This window comes from Ogataea philodendri, assembly GCF_020536065.1.
Source record: "Ogataea philodendri strain CBS6075 chromosome Unknown scaffold16, whole genome shotgun sequence".
Classification (NCBI taxonomy): domain Eukaryota; kingdom Fungi; phylum Ascomycota; class Pichiomycetes; order Pichiales; family Pichiaceae; genus Ogataea; species Ogataea philodendri.
The window spans coordinates 194,986-212,158 of NW_025763930.1; the positions used below are offsets into that span (position 1 = coordinate 194,986).

Consider the following 17,173-nt stretch of genomic DNA (forward strand, 5'->3'; position numbering starts at 1 on the left):
TTAAGTTTACCAATGTCCAGAACATCCGCCAAAAACAGAGTTCTTTCGAAACAGGACGTGGCGCGGATGATCGGCCAGGGCGACCTGATCGTCGTGTACAACAACACCGTGCTCCGTCTCAATAATTGGATCAGGTTCCATCCAGGGGGAGACAAGGCTGTGCACCATATGGTTGGACGAGATGCCACGGACGAGATGAACGCGTACCATTCGGACGCCACGATTGCCACGTTCAAGCGGTTCCAGGTGGGTGTGATCGATCACAAGTGGGTGAACTTGGTTCCCCCGATCCAAGGCGGAGAGTACCCGAAATCAGGAGACATTTCTCTCGCAGGACAGATGCCCGCCACGGTGAAGCCCAAAGTGCCCGTCAACATCGTCCCCACCGCAGCGAGTATCCGGATCGAGTCCGGACCCATCAGAGACCCAGAAACAGTCATCGAGAACTTCGACAACCTGCTGGTCAAGTCCGATCTGGAAACGTGGCCAAGCCTCGATTACGAGACTCAATGGACCATCTCGCAGAAATACAACGAGCTCCACGCCAAAATCAAAGCAGAGGGGCTCTACGACTGTCCGTACGTCGAGTACTACAAGCAGATGTGCATCAACGGCGGGCTATTTTTGTACTTTCTTGTTTTCTGGAAGCTGGAGTGGTATTTTCTAAGTGCGGTGTCGATCGGGCTATTTTGGCAGCAGCTCACGTTCATCGCGCACGATGCAGGCCATCTCGCCATCACCCATAACTACCACATCGACAACTTCATTGGAATCCTCATCGCCGACTGGATGGGTGGACTGTCTCTTGGCTGGTGGAAAAGAAACCACAACGTGCACCATCTCATCACAAACGACCCGGTCCACGACCCAGACATCCAGCATCTGCCGTTCTTCGCAGTCAGCTCGCGGCTGCTCGGCAACGTCTACTCCACCTACTACGAGAAAACGCTCTGGTTCGACAGTTTTGCCAAGTTCCTGGTCCAGTTCCAAAACCATCTCTACTACCCAATCTTGTGTTTCGGCAGATTCAACCTGTACCGGCTTTCGTGGGAGTACCTGCTCACCAACAAGGCTCCTCGCGGGAAAGCCGCTTGGCTGTGGTATTTCGAGATCACCGGACTCTCGTTCTTCTTCTACTGGTTCTTCTACGTTTTGATCGGGTCGCTGGACACCTGGTCCCAGAAGATCCAGTACATCTTGGTGTCGCACATTGTCACCATGATTGTTCATGTTCAGATCACGCTTAGTCATTTCGCCATGTCCACCTCCGATCTTGGAGTCTCAGAGACGTTTGCTGCTCGCCAGCTAAGAACCACCATGGACGTGGACTGTCCCGAGTGGTTCGACTTTTTCCACGGCGGGCTCCAGTTTCAAGCCATCCACCACTTGTTCCCAAGACTTCCAAGACACAACTTCCGCAAGGCCCAGAAGCACGTGCTGGAGTTCTGCAAAGACACTGGTCTGCGGTACTCGATCTACGGATTCGTGGACGGGAACAATAAGGTGCTGCTGCACATGGAGGACATTGGCAAGCAGGTCAAGATCATGAAGGACTGTCTACGCAGCATGGCTCTTGAGTCGTGCGAGAAAAAGAATATTTATGAAAAACGGGTGGAAAAGGCCATGGTGGAGTCCAAGGTTCTATAATGGTCATATTAGGGAGTTGTATGTGGATGTGTTTTTCGGCTTGGGGGTCATTGTCCTTGACCAGTCGATGGTTGACGGCTGTGGTGACGGCTGTGGCGACGGTGTGTTCTGAGGCTGTGGCGAAGACACGCGTGTGGCCTTCATTGGTTGCAGCAGCGAAAACGGGTCGGAGGTGGCTGGCTTTTGTGCTGTAGGCGCGACAGCGGCCGGGGTCCACTGTTTCTTTGGCTCGAGCTTCAACGGAGCAGCGGGCGTGGGCTTCATTGCCGGTTGGAACGTGTCGAAGCTGGCAAAATCGTCAAAGTCGTCCACCACGGGCGCTGGCGCAGGGGCCGGCGTGGTTGTGGTCTGAACAACCGGCGTAGACCGTATCTGCGGGGCCGGAGCGTGCTCCTCTTTGAGCTGGCTCATGATCGACTTCTTGAGGTACGTCTCCACGTCTGCCACGATGCGGAAAATCACGTCTAGGTCGCTCTTTCTTGTCACATACACCGTGAGCTTCCAGAGCTCGAAGAAGATGGTGTTTCTTATCAGCTCTGCGACATCCACCTTGTTGTTGGCCACCGAAATCGTGGCCGGCGAGGTGTGGAGTCTCTTGAATATAGTCTCGTATAGTTGAACAGTGTTCATCAACAAGTTGGCGTTCTTGAAGTTGGACGCGTGCGTGTTCTGCACCAACGGGAGCAGCTTCTCTACAATAACGTAGGTATCCAGGTTCTTCTCGCCCATCTTGCTGATCATGACGTCAAATGCGTTGATGGTGAGGTTCTTGATCTTGAGAGAGCTGGTGGAGCTGAACAGCTGGCAGATTGCAGGGAACATCTTTGTGCTGATGGTGGAGTAGCTCTGGAAGTTGAGGAACGTGGGCAGGCTCACCAGCACCTTTTCCTGGAGCTGGACGGTGTTTGGGTCATTGTTGGCGACGAGGGACTTCTCAAACAGCTTGTTGAGCAACGTCTGGAACTGCGCCGTGTACTTGGAGCTGAGATCGTGCTCGTTGGCGTTGAGCTTTGTCTTTATGGTGTCCAAGTTCGACAGCAACAGCAGCTCGTAGCTGGTGAGATCCTTGTCGTTGAGAACTTTGCTGAGCAGCGGGAATATCTTGTCGGTGAAGGTGAGCTGGGACAGCTGGTTGCTGAGGATGAGCAGGTTTTCGCAGGATAGAGTGATGATCTTCTCGTCGTGGTCGGCGAGTGTTTTGAGCGCAAGCAACGGCGTCACCAGGTCCGACAGCAGCGGAATGAACTTGTTGATGAGCAGCGCGCGCGGGAACTGCGAGATGTCGCGCGTCAGCGAGTACAGGAACTCGCTTTTCTCCGGCTGGCCCAACGTTGGGAACTCGTCGATCACGTTCAGAATGCGGATCAGCTCATTGTTGAAGATCTTGGACCCAAGCAGGTCGTCCACGGTGAGCGGGCTCTTGAACGTGAGCACGTCCTTGTTTGTTTCCTGGGTGTCTGTGAGCAGCTTGATGAAGATGTCCATGTAGTTTGCCGGGATGTTGTTGAAACTGGCGTGGGAGTGCAGTTTAGCCGAGTCCAGCACACGGCGCAGTTTCTGGACGGCACGTTCGTACTCCAGCAGGCTCGAACTTGAGCAGTCAATCAATGGCTCGCCCTCGTTGAACAGGTAGAAGATCAAACATCCGATCGAAAACAGGTCGTTGATGTAGTCAACGTTGTGTTTGACGAGCAGGTTTGGCGACGAGAACCGGAAATCGAGTCCCAGAAACGACGGCAGCCGCGAGTCCAGCGGGTCTATGTACTTTTCCTGGACGCTGTTTTCCACCAGCTCGATAAATTGCATCCCGGAGAGCTTCCAGTCGAAATTCTCGGTGACAAACACAGAACTAGGGGTGATGTTCATATGGACTGTATGGACGCTTTGATGAAGAAACTTGAGTCCCAATGCCAACTGTAACAGTCCCTTTGTGATGATGATCTCGTCCAGGTCCGACTTGGACAGCGTTTCCAGGTCGTTCACCACGTACTCTGTCACAAACAAAATCCGGCTCTTGTGGTCCTCCACGGGCTCAATTACGGTGAGAAAGTTTGGGTGTTTAAACTTTGCCAGGTTGGTGATGTAATTTCTAATTGTGGTGCAAACATCTTCCATCAACAACGTCTTGTTTGTGCGATTTAAAAGCCCATTAGTCTGTAGTCTTGTTTCCATCTCCCTCTTGCTAAACTGCCAAACAGAGTACCGTTTCTTGGTAGTACGGTGTTTGGCCGGATAGATCGTCCAGACGTTGTTGGAAACGAACGACGGGTTGGCCGAAACCGAGTAATTCGACTCGATTCCCGACCCTTTAAATACTTTGAACATAACAAAGAGTTTTTTCCTTGTCTAAGTAATTTTTCTCTACACTATAAAACACTTGTCGTTGCGCTTTGTGTCCGGTTTCTTGTCACGTGCCTTGTCCTGGAGCACCTTCTTGGTCTGATACTCGCGCTGGAGATCGCGGGCTATGCGCTCGTCCTCCTGGCTCTGTAGCTGGGCAGCCAGCTGCTGGTCTGCCCCGGCCTCCGCGTCGCTCTCTGCAGCAACAGACTCGGCCTCGGCAGGCTCGCCCACACGAACCTCGAAAAACCCGTTTAGCAGCTCGTCGTGCTGCCCCGTCACCGTGTTCAGCTCCTCCCAAACAATGTCTCCGCCGTATCCCTCGTCGTTCGCAAGCAGATACAGCTTGTCTTCCTGCTTGTACAGCGTTGTGAAATGGTCGTTGCGGAACAGAATCACCACGCCGTTGTTCGGCACCACTGTCGCGTCGCTCTTGAGCGTCTCGAGCCCGTACGCGGTCAATTGCGTGCTGTTGTCGGCCAGAAACTGCCGGTACTCCACGTACTTGGCCAAAGTGGCCCTGTCGTCGGGGCCCACGTCCAGCGCCAGAATCTCGTCCGCGCCCATCGTGTCCAGCGGCGTCGCACTGAACCGGTCCAGCACACTGATCAGAAAGTCCTGATACTTGTCGAACGTGTCAAACTCCGTGGCCCCGGCTTCCACCAGAAACCCGTGCACCACCTTCAGCTGGAAGAGGTGGAGCAATTGCAGGATGCTGTGAGTGTGTGGGCCAAAGTCGCCCACGACCGGGTTCGTGAACACCGGGTTGACGTTGAGGCCTGTTCCGAGATGGGGCAGCACGTTTAAAATCTCGCCAATGTCCACGGGGTCCTGTTTTGTCTCGTTCAAGGCGAGCATCAGGTGGGTCAGTTCGTTCAGCAGCGACGCAAGGCCGACTTTGCGCGAGACCAGCAGTTTCTTGAGCGAACTGAGATCGCTCGCAGGCACCGTCTTGGCTTGCGTCTTTGACGGGCTCGACCGCGCCTTTCCCACGGTGCTCCACTCGTCGTTACTGAGCTCGCTTGCCAGAACCAGGCTGTTCACCAGCGAGATGATGAAACACGGGCCGTTCTTGTTCTGTAGCAGCACGTTGTTCATATGGTACTCGCCGAGCCAATCGCGCCAATTGATCGTCTTTGTGTGGAATGTCAGGTCTTCCATGGCAAAAAGAAAAAGATCAACTTTATTGGGGGGGAGGATGTTTTTTTGTGGGGCGCAGCCATGCTTGGAACTGGTTGCACAGGTAGCCCGGTCTGAATAATTTGTCTGATTTTAATAAACGCTGTTGCTGTTGACTGTTGGACCTTCAAAGATAGCGGCCAGTTTCGAAGGGGGGGTGTTGGCCAAACGGGTTTTCTGCGGGAATACGCCGCAGAGGTAACCCCTACTTATTTTTCCCCCAGCTAAATTTTTTTTTCCTTTGTTTTAAAACATGCTGATTGCAAGTCGTTTGCGGTTCCGGGCGTTTAGCACCTCCATTCGGGCGCTAAACAGTGTTGTCGATCTTGAGGGTCACGTGATCTCGCTTCTGCGCACAGTTAGTCCCCCCACAGTGCCTCCCGCGGCCGTCAAGTACAAGGAGTTTGCCGACCGATCGAAACGATGGCTACTGCCCCAGGTGCCCGATCTGGACGAGTCGGTCGTGAACAAGTACGTCTTCGAGCTGACCAACTACTCGTACGCGCCAGAAACGTTCTCCACCGTCAAGGACCAGCTTCTGGCGATCGTGGAGTCTGTGCCCGACCTGATATCCAAACAGTCGTTTGTGGACATTGTGCAGTACTTCCACTTCAACATGGACGATTCCACGGCAAACGAAGTGATCACACAGATGGAGCGTACCACGTCGTTTCAACTCGACATCGACTTCCACAACGTGCTGCTTGCCTTCACTGCCACCAAAACAGTGTACCAGCCTCGCATCGACAGATTGCAGCAGATCCAGACCCAGGGACTCTCTGCCAACGCAAACACCTGGTACTATTTGTACCGGGCTCTCAGAACAGGGTCCAAACGACTGGAGTTGCTGGACCTGATGCCCGAATACGGCATTTCACAGAAACCGGTTTTCTTCAGTGCAGCTCACGAGCTCTCGAAAAGATCCACCCACGAGCAACTTCTCGACTTTTACGCTCAAAACGGGTACACGCTCCAGAACATCAACTCGTACCTGTTGAACCGGCTGGCAGCCACGTTTCTGAACGAAAGAAACGTCATGGGGGCATTTGAGCTCGTGAAAAGAATCCATTTCGACAACAGCATCCCAGCAACAGTCAACATGGGCACCTACTCCACGTTTAATAAACACTTTCTGGCTGAAAACCAGGTCTACAACAGCATAGCATTTTGCAACGAGTTTCAATACGTGTTCCGGAAAAAGTTCAGCCATATCATGGCATTGGACATTATCAACGGATACTTATCATCATGTACATATTTCGAAAAATGGCCACAACTCACCAGATATCTGGTCAATATACTGGTCAACAACACAACCCAGAAGAACTTCTTACTTCCAAGACACTTCAAAGTTTTGGCCAACTACGCAAGATTGCACGGTCTGGACGAATTCAAGTGCAGAAAAGTCGAGGTTGAAGATCTTGCGTTTGGCCAAAAACTGATCAACACCTTGAGATGGGAAAATCACCGTTTGTGTCCTGAACTGGAGGAGAATAACACCTCCTTTATAGAAATGGCAAATCAGATCACTCCGCATCAGCCTCAAGACCAACTGGATCCATCCCAAATTTTGAGAAAAATACACTAAAAGATGTTTCGCAAACCGTAAATAGCAATAAATATCCATACTAGACTTGTTTCACTCTTTTGGTCTCCTCCGCGGCAGGTAAACTATCCTTTCTTTTTCTGCTGGAAATGGAGTTGGTAGGGCTCGGCCGTGGAATTGTGGAGTCCACGTATCTCTCGTTAGAATTGGGCTGTAATTGATCGTACAAATCGCCAAATTTATCGTCAGTAGAAATCGTTGCGTCCACTCCGCCGTTTGGAGTTTGGGGAAGTAAGAAATCGTCCATTCTGAAGTCATCCATAAGTTGTGGGTTAGCGATGGTATCGTCGGCGATTTTAGAATTGTTCGTCAATTTGGTAATCCAGTCGTTAATTTGTTTAATTGAGTTTTGTTGTTTAGCCAGTTGCTGATTGATGTTACCAACCAGATAGTCCGAGTTGCCGGCATCTGGTTCAGCTCCTAAAGGAGTGGCAGACGAACCGTTAACAGAAGAACGCATTGGCTGGCTGCCTGGTGCTCTTTGGGTCTGATGGTTGATCTCTGGGAAGTATGAACGAGGAGAGTTCACAAGAGAAGTAGGAGACTGGAAGTTCGTGGCAGCCCCACCAAATTGAGGAGTGGCCTGTCCCGAGTACGGTTTAAAAGCGTCGTACTGCTCCAGATTGCGGTTCTCCGGTCCTCTCCGGATCTCCTGGATCGGAGACTCATCAGCGTCAGAACCCCCTTGCATCATCTGGCTGTTTGGAGTGTCTCTGCTGGAAGACGATTTCGAACCGTTGTGCGCTCTATTGGTAAGCATCAACACACTATTTCCGTTCTGTGGTTGATAGTACTGGCCCTGCTGCTGGGCCATATGCTGCTGCTGCTGCAAATCGTAGTCGGAAGGCCTTTGAGGCCGTTGCTCGCTCATCTGTCTCTTGGTTGCCATATCGAGAAACTCGTTAGGCCCGTTGTTGCCTTCAAGAAATCTTGAAGAGCCACCGTACAAAGTAGCCAAGAACCGCAGGATCTTGTCCAGCGTTTCCGATTGAGCCTTGTGTCTTTCTCTAGCCACAAAGTTCTCTTTCCATAGCAACTCGTTGTCCTGAACAAGTCGTCTAAGGTCGTCGGCAATCATTCTTTGTTTCTGCTTCATTGTCTCTAATTCTGCCATCAATGTGCCGATATCGACCTCGTCCTCATCGTCTTTGGACGATCTATTTCTCACAATATTGTCGAGCAAGTTTTCTTTTCCTCTGATAAAGTTGGGGTTCTCAAACTGCCAAACCTCTTCGGACTGGGCCAAAGACCCAGAATTCACGTCCTGGATCTTGTGCCATCCGTACATGTTCAATTGTCTGACAAACGAGGCGAAATTATTATGCTTGAAGTATTTGGGCAAAACATGTCTCATGAAGCTTTCACGATCGCTCACTTGGAAAGCCTTACCATCCGGTAACCAGGAGATATACTTTGCATTCTGGGAATCGTTCACCATGTTCCAAAGCTTCATGACAAACGCCGGACGCTTCGGAGGACCTGTCATTTGGTTTTGTAACTTCTTCGGCTTGGGCTTTTTGAATTGCAATGATTTCCCATTGGTATTGGATGCAGAAGGGACTACTTGAGGACCCTCGTAGTACGGCAATTGGGCTGGATGATTGTATTTGGAAATCGCGTAGTTTTGTCCGTTAATACCATTTGCATATGGTCCCATGTGATGTGCGTCTGGCTTCACCGAAATAGACGATTGCGGTGAGGTGACAAGCGGGCTGGGCCGGATCTGGTCTCCGGTGTGAGAACCATCAGCTAACGGCGGAAAGTCTGAAGTTGGGAATGAATATAGCCCATTTGAAGAAGGGGTGTTTGCACTTGGTGTGGTTCCTGTAGTTGTGGAGATTGGGTCCAGTAAAAGATCCGAGTCGGTAAGATTGGGGATCGAGCCGTTGGTGCTATCGATGCCCCCAGTCTTGTCTGCCAACTCTTCAATTCTGGGCGACCCTTGGAATTGGTCTAAGACCTCTCCTGGGTCGACTCTTGGTCTGTATGCTCCCATTAGACGTGGCTTCTAGAAATAAGTGGCTCGAATGTCAGTGGTGAAGCATCTATCTAAGTCAACGATTACCCGGCCTGTGCACTGGTGATGAAAGAGTTGATGGATCCGGGAAAGTGCGAGATGGAGCGCAAATTGAAAAGGATCTGTACTCTAGCGGGTTGTAGACAATTCAAAGGGCACAACCGAGTTCAGTGAAGGCTATAGTCTGCTTTTCAAGGGACTTTGAAAGGCTTGAAAAGAAAGATATATTTAATTCTAACAAAAGGGGAAATGGGTTTTTACTAGAACCTTCCACAATTTTGCAAGGCGGGTAAGAAAAAGCAACCACCTGATGGGAAAAAAAAAATTATTAGCTCCGGTTAAATACAGCTGACGTAATTGCTTATGTAACTAGGGGGAAACCCGGTAGCTATGCTGACGAGGTGGTTAGGCCACCAGGGACGACTTTGAAGGACAGGATATCGTTTGTGCCGATGTCGACGGTGTCTGTTGCGCTGATGCGCTTTCCGTCGACACCTTCGATGGCCGCGATGGTGACTTCTCCCATGATGCTTCTAGCCACCTTGGAAACGGTTGTTCCGCGTTTGACAAGCGTGCAGTCTCTAAAGACGCTTGTTCCCGAGCTTCCAGTGAAGGTCTGGATGTTTCTGACTGTGAAGACGGGAATCAGGTCGAGAACCTTGACTGCTTCCTGTAAAACCTGGACCACGCCTGTTGACCCGAATCTGAACAGAACCAGGTCTCTAATGGTTTCTATTCTTTGCAGCAGTTTCTCGTCGAGCGGTCTGAGATCACTTCCCGGACCAACATCTTCCAAGGTGTCTATGAATTCGGTTCCTTCCTCGTATTTGATGTAGTTTTGTTTGGCCAGTCTTCTGAGGAACACCTCGGTGATAGCACTGGTCAGAACTGCTCTGGAGTCCGGATATTTCAGCAAAATCTTGCTGACGTTTTTGTCTGCGTCCGGATGGTCGATCTTGTTGAGTGCCAACACGGTGGGGAACTTGAACATCATGAAATGTTTCACCATTGTAGTAATCCAATGGTCGTCCCATTCCTCCAACGGCGGCAAGTTATCAATCGAGTCGACGGCCCGGGCAATCAGACTGGCCGTAGCACCGTATCCGCCGAACTGGGCGCGAAGAGTATCCACGATCGACGATTTGGTGGCAGTGTGCCGTCTGACAATAGACCCCCATCTTTTCTTGAGATTGGTCTCGATCCAGAGCCGGATCTCGTCCTGCAGCCACTCCACGTCCTTGACCGGGTCGTAGCCGCGCGTGGCCTTGCCCTCGGCGTCGGTGGTGCCCGAAACGTCCACGACGTGGATCAAAGCATCGGCCTGTCTGAGGTCGTCGAGAAACTTGTTACCCAGCCCGAGTCCCTGCGACGCTCCCGGGATCAAACCGGCCACGTCCAGCAACTCCACAGGCACGTGACGTTTTCCCCCGGTGCACCACCCGTAATTTGGCTTGCAAAGCTCCTGCTTCCCAAACCTGGCACACGCACAGTCCACCTGCAAATACCCTGTTGCACGGTTGGGGTCGATCGTCGTGAACGGAAACGCGCCAATCTTGGCATTTGCGTCCGTTAGCGAGTTGAGCGTCGTGGACTTGCCGCTCGATGGCTTGCCAACTATACCAATAAGAGGATCTCTAGGCATTTCTGAATAATTTTCAGTCGAGATTGGCCGATCTTATTCTGGCAGAAATAGTTATCTTAACTAATTACCGGTATGTCTTTGTTAGTTTCGTTCGAAACGCTGTCCATTCGGGACAAGATCGACCGGATCGAGACCGTCAAGCAGTGTGTTTTGGGTAATGATAAGGAGAAGATCAAGATCGAGCCCAATTTCCCGCTGTTGCGGTCAATTTTATTGGAGGAAACCAACAAGACTATTCTTAAAGATACAGCCATTATAGTGCAATCGTTCAGTTTTCTGCGCACAAACATCGATTTGTTGGTGAAATACGACATTTTGCAAGTTCTCATGAAAAGTACAGTAAGATACCCGGCATTGTTGGCGGAGATAAACTTCCGAACCATTCTGGACTTGCTCTCCACGAATTTGGTGGTTAAACCGTCAATAGACGAGACATACGGCCAATTTGTGGACGTTGTGCGGTTGGTTCTGAATAGTCCAAACTCTTCCAAGTCGCTGTTGTTCGATACGTACTTGTTGATCCCGTTTTTCGGGAGATCTCCCGAACTATCCAAATTGTACGTCCCGCTAATGAGACGTATATCCATCACGATTTCGCCGTTGTTTAAACATCTTTTGGACATCAATTACAAACGCAACAGTCTGTTCGTGCTCAACAAGTTTAGAGAATGCGTGGAGTCGCCCGAACTGCCGTCAGAGAAACTGTTTGAACTGTACGCCAACGAGATCAGCCCCGCGTTTTTCGCCCTGTCGCACATTCTGTCGCTGTTGGACGAGGAAACAAGTCTACCGTTGCCGCTCTACTTTGTTCTCACTGCCTGTTTGGGCGCTTACAACCTCAACCTCAAACTGAGCAGCGTCAACGTGCTTGTCCAGTACACTAAACGGTTTGCACACTCGTCCAAGGAAAAATCGGTCAATTACGTCAGACTGGCCCAGGCGTTGGTCAATCTCATCAGCAGAACAAAAACAACCTCGTCGCCACAGTACACACTCAACTCCAGCTACAAGATCCCTCGGTCGATGTCGCCATTGTACCTGTTGTCGCAAATCGCCGAGGAAGACCCGTCAAATAGCGACTATCTTGTGGACACAAACTTCTTTGCCACCATTGCCAATATTATCACATCCAACTACTCGCCAGAAACGTCGTTCATGGACGAAGACACTCTGTACAAGATCTCGGACTCGTTGTTGATCATGAGCTGTATTGGTGGACTCAGAGAGGACTACAGAGAGCTGATTATTAAGTTTGACATTGCGCCTGTGATTTTGGACTCCATCTCCAGACACGCCAATATTTACGCCGAGATGGAGTCCACGACACCGACACCAAACGAGATCGGCATCCTGAGACTGTCTAATCGGATCACTCTTTCCGGATGCTATCTGCTAAGATCGCTGTCTAGATCGGCCAGCTTGTTGAGAACGTATTTGGTTGATCTGAAACTGGTTCGCAAACTGGTGGACTTGCTGCACATTCCGGACGACATCATCGAGAACTGTCCCGAGGAGCTGAAAATGGACGAGATCAGACTCAAGTCTGTGGTGCTGGGGATTGTCTCGAACTCGATCGTGGAGTTTTCCGCCGTCAAGCAGGAACTCGCCTCGGACGAGCTTTCTGGCCTGTTGCGCGACTTCATCTACGACTCAAAGTACGACACGTTGCGGATGAACTCGCTGTGGGTGATCAAGAACTCGCTATTTGGTGGCAACCGCGAATCCAAGGAGAACTTCCAAACAACCGTCTCTTTGGACAAGATCTTTGAGCTCTGTGGAGACCCGAACGAACGAATCCAGGAACACTCGTTCGATATTCTAAGAAACCTGGCTGTTGGCCATTTCAACTACGCCAACCAGATCGTGTCGTACTTCCCCGAGTCCAGCGTGGCCAAGTCCCAGGGATACGCGTCGTTCCTGGACTTTCTGCTAGCCCATCTCAACCAGACCAGAAATCCAGACGTGATAGTTTCCATCGTGTACGTTGTTGTGCATCTGGCTGCTTCCAACGAGAGCAACCGGTCGTTGATCATGTGCAACCGCGGACTTTTGGAGAAACTAGTGAGTTTCCTGGAATACTCTGAGAACAACGCCGATGACGAGGACGACTGGAAGATCCGACTTAGTGTTGTTTGGGCAGTGCTCAATCTAAGTTGGCGAGAAGAAACCACCGGTTCAGATCTCGACACCGACGAAACAGATCCCGTCGAGGAGATGGAGGTGGACGCGTACGAAACCACAAACTACAAACGGTACCTGAGTCCGAAAAACCGGGCACTGCGGCTGATCGAGCTCGGGTTCTACGAAGCCATTCGCACGTTGAACAACCATTGCACGATTTCCGACTTCAAAGAGCGCGCACGGATGGCCATCTTCAACCTCGTGCTCTACGACAACCGCGACAAGACGGTCTAGACCCGGTGACGTGTTTCAGGCTAATTATAGCAGCTGTCAAAGTTGCACTAGCGACTGGAGAGCAGGTTTGGAAATTTCCTTTCAGCTCCCAATTTGGAAGCCCGCCAAACGGTGCTAAAAAAATTTATTTATCCGGGCTTCCATTTTGAGGCCTCAAAGAGCCACCATGAGCTTTTGGAACGTCTCACATTTTGAAACACCCATGGCCAGCCAGTCGAGGTATATAAGGTGGATGATCCGGGCCAAAATGATCCATAACAAGTCATGAGATCCTTAGCATTCGTTACCCTTCTGGCCACAGCCTTGGCACAAGAATACACCACGCTCACTTCCAAATACTGCTACGCGGCCGGGCTCGTGTGCAAAACCACCACCGACTACGCGTCCGTCACCACCGTCACTGCGGAACACGCAACTGTGACCACATGGGTGCCCGTCACGTATGTTCCAACACTCGTTACTGTGGACGGCTCAGAGAGCTGGAAGCAGCTTAGTTACTCCACGTCGGTCAACGACTACGGCCAGTCAACCGTCCTTGTCACCTACTGTGACATCAGCGTCTCCTCCACCAGCAGAGACACCTCCGTTGTCTCGTGCGACCAGCCGTACACCCAAACAGACACAATCACCACCCAAACCACCGGCGCGGATGGCCACGTTGCCACCACAACGGCCCTCACCACCTACGTGACGTCCCGCGCCTGTCCAACCACCACCTCGTGCCATCTTTGTGAGTCGAGCAGCAGCAGCAGCAGTAGCAGTTCCACCAGCACTAGCTCGACGAGTTCAAGCAGCTCTACTAGCACCACCAGCTCGAGCAGTTCCACCAGTTCAACCAGCTCCACGACTTCCACTAGCTCTACAAGCTCTACAAGCTCCACCCCCACATCCAGTTTGACAACGAGTTCTACCAGTTCTACAAGTTCTAGAAGCTCTACAAGTTCGACAAGTTCTACTAGTTCTACCAGCACGAGTTCAACTTCCTCCACTTCCTCCACTTCCTCCACTTCCTCCACTTCCTCTACTTCCTCTACTTCGTCCAGCTCCACCAGTTCTACTGGCTCCACCAGCTCCACAACTTCGACCAGTTCTAGTTCCAGCTCCACTCCGTCGAGCTCCACCCCATCCTCCACATCCTCCACGCTGACGTCTTCGACCACCCCGTCGTCCTCGACCACATCGTCGACCACATCATCGACCCCTACCTCCTCCACTACATCATCGACCTCTACCTCCTCCACTACATCGTCGACCCCTACCTCCTCCACTACCTCCACTACCTCCACTACCTCCTCCTCCTCCTCCAGCTCGGTCGCTCCAAAAACGTTCAGCTCAAGCTCTCCAACTCCCTCCTCCTCCACTTCCTCCACCACTCCAGTGTACAACTGCAACACCCCGTACACCGTCACGGATACCGTCACCGTCAGCACCAACGGCGAAACAACCATCTCCCTTGTCGAGTCCACCATCTACTCCCAGTGCCCAACAGTCACATACTCGTCCCAGGAGACAGTCACCAGCACCACTTGCACAGAGTGCGAGAGGAACCGGCCGTCGCTGGCTACCCAGAGCACAACCGTTCCGCAGAGCACCTGGATCACTGAGACCTCGCAGTCCACAGTCACCTCCACCACCTGCACAGAATGCACCGCCAGCGACACCACGTACACCGTCGACACCACCGTCTCCAGCGAGGTGACCGAGTACGTGACAACATGTCCCGAGAGCACGGAGACAACCTCGAGCGAGACCACCAGTGAGACTACAAGTGAAACCTCCAGTGAGACCACCTCGTCCGTCTCCACTGTGTCCACGGAGTCCACCTCTACCTTGACTAGCTCTACCTCCTCCATTGAGTTGACGTCCACCACTTACACCTCATCCACCTCATCTAGCAGCTCGTCGTTCTCTACATTCACCTCCTCCGTGCCAACCACATCCACCGAAATCACCTCCTCCCCTACATCCACCTACACCACCGCTCCGTCAAGCATATCCACCGAATCGCTAGTTACTGAGTCTACATCTGCGTCCCCCGCTTCTGCCTCCTCCACCCTCGCAGAAACAAGCACCTCGCCAGACCTGGTCACCACAGTCACCTCCGTCGTCGGCACAGTCACTGAGGTCACAGTGCAGACCGTCTGCACCGAGGCAAAATGCACAGCTTCAACATCCTCGGCAGCCGTGAGCTCGGCCTCCTCGTCGCTCGCGTCGGTCACCACCAGCGCCGGCACCTCGTCGGCCCCGGCCCTCTCACTCTTCGAAGCAGCAGCAGCAGCCCCAGCCTTGTCCTGGTCCGCGCTCGTCTTGCTCTTCGTTCACTTCATTTGATTCTATATATTGTATGCAACAGCAATTATTCACTCTCAATTTCCATAACCTCATCATCGTCGTCGCTCGAGTCCTCGCCGCGCTTCAAGTCCTCGGCAATCAAGTCAAGGTCCCGCTTGTTGTCCTCGCCAATGAACTTGAGGTGCCGCGTCGGCTTGTTGATCGGGGTCTGGAGCACGGCTTTCTGAGACACCGCCTCGTCCAGAAACTTTTTGTTGGAAATGTGCAGGTTGCTCTCGAGCCCCTTGTTGAGCAGGTCCAGCGCTATTGGGTCATTGGGCTGGATCGATAGAGCTATGTGAAGCGTCTCAATGGCCTTTGAAATCTTGCCCATCTTGAGATGCAGCAGCCCGATCGCAGAGTAGATGTTGACGTCCTTGCGAGAAATGCGTAGCACCTTGTTGAAATGGCTCAAGGACTTGTCCAGCATGTTGAGCCGTCTATACACGTGACCCAAGTTGCAATGGATCGACGACCAGGCCTTTGCGTTCGAGTCCAGAGCCGTGGCAGCAGTGAGCGCTTTTTGGAAGTACATCTCTGCTTTGGCCAGCTGTGTTCGTCTGTAAAACAACACTCCCAGCTCATTTAAGAGCAGCGGGTCCGTAGGACAGATTGAGTATGAGGACATGAGGTATTCGTGAGAAAGCGTTAGGTTGTTCATTTGCAAGTACTGCATCCCCAGAAACAGGTTTGGCAGATGGATTCCTGGGAACAGTCGTGACGCGGTGGCATATGCACTGATGGCCTGCTCGTGCTCGCCCTCGGCAGCAAACGTGTGCGAGAAGCCGATCCAGGCAGGTCCAAAATTAGGATTGATCATCGAGGCTCGAGAGAAAAACACCCGTGCTTCGTTTGTCTTTTTGATGGAAAAATAGTAGATACCGATGGCCAGCCATGTGATATGATGATTCGGGTAGTTTTCCGCCAGCTTATGTGCCATCAGGAACAGTCTGTTTTTGCCTCCAAGCTCGTGTAAGCAGCTGAGGTAGTTGGGCAGGACAGAAAGATTAAGCTCGTCTCGTTGGATGATTTTCTCGCACAGGTCCAGGCATTGCTGAAATCGGCACTGAATGAACAGCAAGTCGGCCCGGCTGAGCAGAATGTCCAGGTTTTCATCGAGATTGTACTCGTCTTTGAGCCGTTGTTCAGCCTCTTCGAAACTCTGCACGTTTTTGTACTTGTTGAGTCTTGTTGTGTAGAGGAGTTTGACCAGTTCGTTGTTATTATCGGCGTCATCAAAGTTCAAAACACTTAAAAGCTCCCATTCCTCATCTGGGGACATCAAATGGTTGTTTATCAGCTCGTTGAAGGCCTCAAAACACTTCACATCCACCAAAACCGCTTCTTTGTAGCACTCTTTGGCCCTATCGAAATTGTTCTGTTTGCTATAAGTGAGGCCTCTCAAGTAGCACATGGACGCTTCTAGTTTGATCCCACCATCGGCGTTCTTGACACTGTGGTCGGTCTTGAACGGATTAACCTCGCCAACAACGTCCAATGCCTCGTCGTATTTCTCCAGCTTAATCAAACAGAGCCCTGCAAGGTACCGACAACTAACAGACTCCTCGAAATTCGGTCCTGCAAGCAGATCGCGCGCAATTTGGTAGTTTCCGTTGGCGTAGTGCACCTGTGCGAGCCAGAAGGCATCGTTCGGGTCGTTGGTCAGCGAAAGAACCTTGTCGCCAATATAGATGGCGGTGTTGTAATGGTGTTGCATGAGGGCGTCGTGGCGCCAAAGCCGCAGCTTGTCGGCCTGTGTCAGCGGGACTTCGTCGTCGTCGTCCTTACTGGCCAACGTACTAAGCTTGCTGTTGACAGACTTGCCCACATTGGGCGACGAAAACACCCTGCTGTGGGGCTGCGGTTGCTGGCCGATCCCGTGCTGGCCCAGCAAGTTGGGCGGCGTTTGGAAATAGTCCCGGGACCGTTTGTTAGTCACCAAAGGCGAGATGGTCAACGTGGACGTGTTTGGACTGTTGTTTGTCATTGATGGGTG

At 51.7% G+C, this 17,173-nt stretch overlaps 15 protein-coding genes across 15 annotated transcripts; 6 read left to right on the forward strand and 9 right to left on the reverse strand.

Moving 5' to 3' along the window:
• Window positions 1–12: 12 nt before the first annotated feature.
• Window positions 13–2,811, forward strand: OGAPHI_003358 (uncharacterized protein; the record flags this gene model as incomplete). Its single annotated transcript, XM_046204326.1, has 2 exons — window positions 13–1,638; window positions 2,263–2,811. The coding sequence occupies 2 exons, from the start codon at window positions 13–15 to the stop codon at window positions 2,809–2,811; spliced, it is 2,175 nt and encodes a 724-aa protein (XP_046061864.1).
• On the reverse strand, window positions 685–1,251 carry OGAPHI_003359 (uncharacterized protein; the record flags this gene model as incomplete). Its single annotated transcript, XM_046204327.1, has 1 exon — window positions 685–1,251. One exon carries the CDS (start codon window positions 1,249–1,251, stop codon window positions 685–687), a length of 567 nt encoding a protein of 188 aa, XP_046061865.1.
• OGAPHI_003360 (uncharacterized protein) lies at window positions 1,651–3,972 on the reverse strand (the record flags this gene model as incomplete). Its single annotated transcript, XM_046204328.1, has 1 exon — window positions 1,651–3,972. The coding sequence occupies one exon, from the start codon at window positions 3,970–3,972 to the stop codon at window positions 1,651–1,653; it is 2,322 nt and encodes a 773-aa protein (XP_046061866.1).
• A 36-nt stretch (window positions 3,973–4,008) lies between these two features.
• Window positions 4,009–6,267, reverse strand: OGAPHI_003361 (uncharacterized protein; the record flags this gene model as incomplete). Its single annotated transcript, XM_046204329.1, has 4 exons — window positions 4,009–5,240; window positions 5,830–5,967; window positions 6,035–6,057; window positions 6,134–6,267. 4 exons carry the CDS (start codon window positions 6,265–6,267, stop codon window positions 4,009–4,011), a joined length of 1,527 nt encoding a protein of 508 aa, XP_046061867.1.
• Window positions 5,420–6,754, forward strand: OGAPHI_003362 (uncharacterized protein; the record flags this gene model as incomplete). The annotated part of the gene is made up of 1 exon (XM_046204330.1): window positions 5,420–6,754. One exon carries the CDS (start codon window positions 5,420–5,422, stop codon window positions 6,752–6,754), a length of 1,335 nt encoding a protein of 444 aa, XP_046061868.1.
• Window positions 6,755–6,794: 40 nt separating this feature from the next.
• Window positions 6,795–8,768, reverse strand: OGAPHI_003363 (uncharacterized protein; the record flags this gene model as incomplete). The annotated part of the gene is made up of 1 exon (XM_046204331.1): window positions 6,795–8,768. One exon carries the CDS (start codon window positions 8,766–8,768, stop codon window positions 6,795–6,797), a length of 1,974 nt encoding a protein of 657 aa, XP_046061869.1.
• OGAPHI_003364 (uncharacterized protein) lies at window positions 8,370–8,784 on the forward strand (the record flags this gene model as incomplete). Its single annotated transcript, XM_046204332.1, has 2 exons — window positions 8,370–8,390; window positions 8,536–8,784. 2 exons carry the CDS (start codon window positions 8,370–8,372, stop codon window positions 8,782–8,784), a joined length of 270 nt encoding a protein of 89 aa, XP_046061870.1.
• Window positions 8,785–9,177: 393 nt separating this feature from the next.
• Window positions 9,178–10,431, reverse strand: OGAPHI_003365 (uncharacterized protein; the record flags this gene model as incomplete). Its single annotated transcript, XM_046204333.1, has 1 exon — window positions 9,178–10,431. One exon carries the CDS (start codon window positions 10,429–10,431, stop codon window positions 9,178–9,180), a length of 1,254 nt encoding a protein of 417 aa, XP_046061871.1.
• OGAPHI_003366 (uncharacterized protein) lies at window positions 9,242–9,625 on the forward strand (the record flags this gene model as incomplete). Its single annotated transcript, XM_046204334.1, has 1 exon — window positions 9,242–9,625. One exon carries the CDS (start codon window positions 9,242–9,244, stop codon window positions 9,623–9,625), a length of 384 nt encoding a protein of 127 aa, XP_046061872.1.
• A 56-nt stretch (window positions 10,432–10,487) lies between the features above and the next one.
• Window positions 10,488–11,054, reverse strand: OGAPHI_003367 (uncharacterized protein; the record flags this gene model as incomplete). The annotated part of the gene is made up of 1 exon (XM_046204335.1): window positions 10,488–11,054. The coding sequence occupies one exon, from the start codon at window positions 11,052–11,054 to the stop codon at window positions 10,488–10,490; it is 567 nt and encodes a 188-aa protein (XP_046061873.1).
• On the forward strand, window positions 10,504–12,846 carry OGAPHI_003368 (uncharacterized protein; the record flags this gene model as incomplete). Its single annotated transcript, XM_046204337.1, has 1 exon — window positions 10,504–12,846. One exon carries the CDS (start codon window positions 10,504–10,506, stop codon window positions 12,844–12,846), a length of 2,343 nt encoding a protein of 780 aa, XP_046061874.1.
• On the reverse strand, window positions 11,817–12,464 carry OGAPHI_003369 (uncharacterized protein; the record flags this gene model as incomplete). The annotated part of the gene is made up of 2 exons (XM_046204338.1): window positions 11,817–12,033; window positions 12,304–12,464. 2 exons carry the CDS (start codon window positions 12,462–12,464, stop codon window positions 11,817–11,819), a joined length of 378 nt encoding a protein of 125 aa, XP_046061875.1.
• A 264-nt stretch (window positions 12,847–13,110) lies between the features above and the next one.
• On the forward strand, window positions 13,111–15,177 carry OGAPHI_003370 (uncharacterized protein; the record flags this gene model as incomplete). The annotated part of the gene is made up of 1 exon (XM_046204339.1): window positions 13,111–15,177. One exon carries the CDS (start codon window positions 13,111–13,113, stop codon window positions 15,175–15,177), a length of 2,067 nt encoding a protein of 688 aa, XP_046061876.1.
• On the reverse strand, window positions 13,372–14,699 carry OGAPHI_003371 (uncharacterized protein; the record flags this gene model as incomplete). Its single annotated transcript, XM_046204340.1, has 3 exons — window positions 13,372–13,521; window positions 13,647–14,294; window positions 14,412–14,699. 3 exons carry the CDS (start codon window positions 14,697–14,699, stop codon window positions 13,372–13,374), a joined length of 1,086 nt encoding a protein of 361 aa, XP_046061877.1.
• A 25-nt stretch (window positions 15,178–15,202) lies between the features above and the next one.
• OGAPHI_003372 (uncharacterized protein) lies at window positions 15,203–17,164 on the reverse strand (the record flags this gene model as incomplete). Its single annotated transcript, XM_046204341.1, has 1 exon — window positions 15,203–17,164. One exon carries the CDS (start codon window positions 17,162–17,164, stop codon window positions 15,203–15,205), a length of 1,962 nt encoding a protein of 653 aa, XP_046061878.1.
• Between the last annotated feature and the right edge of the window lie 9 nt (window positions 17,165–17,173).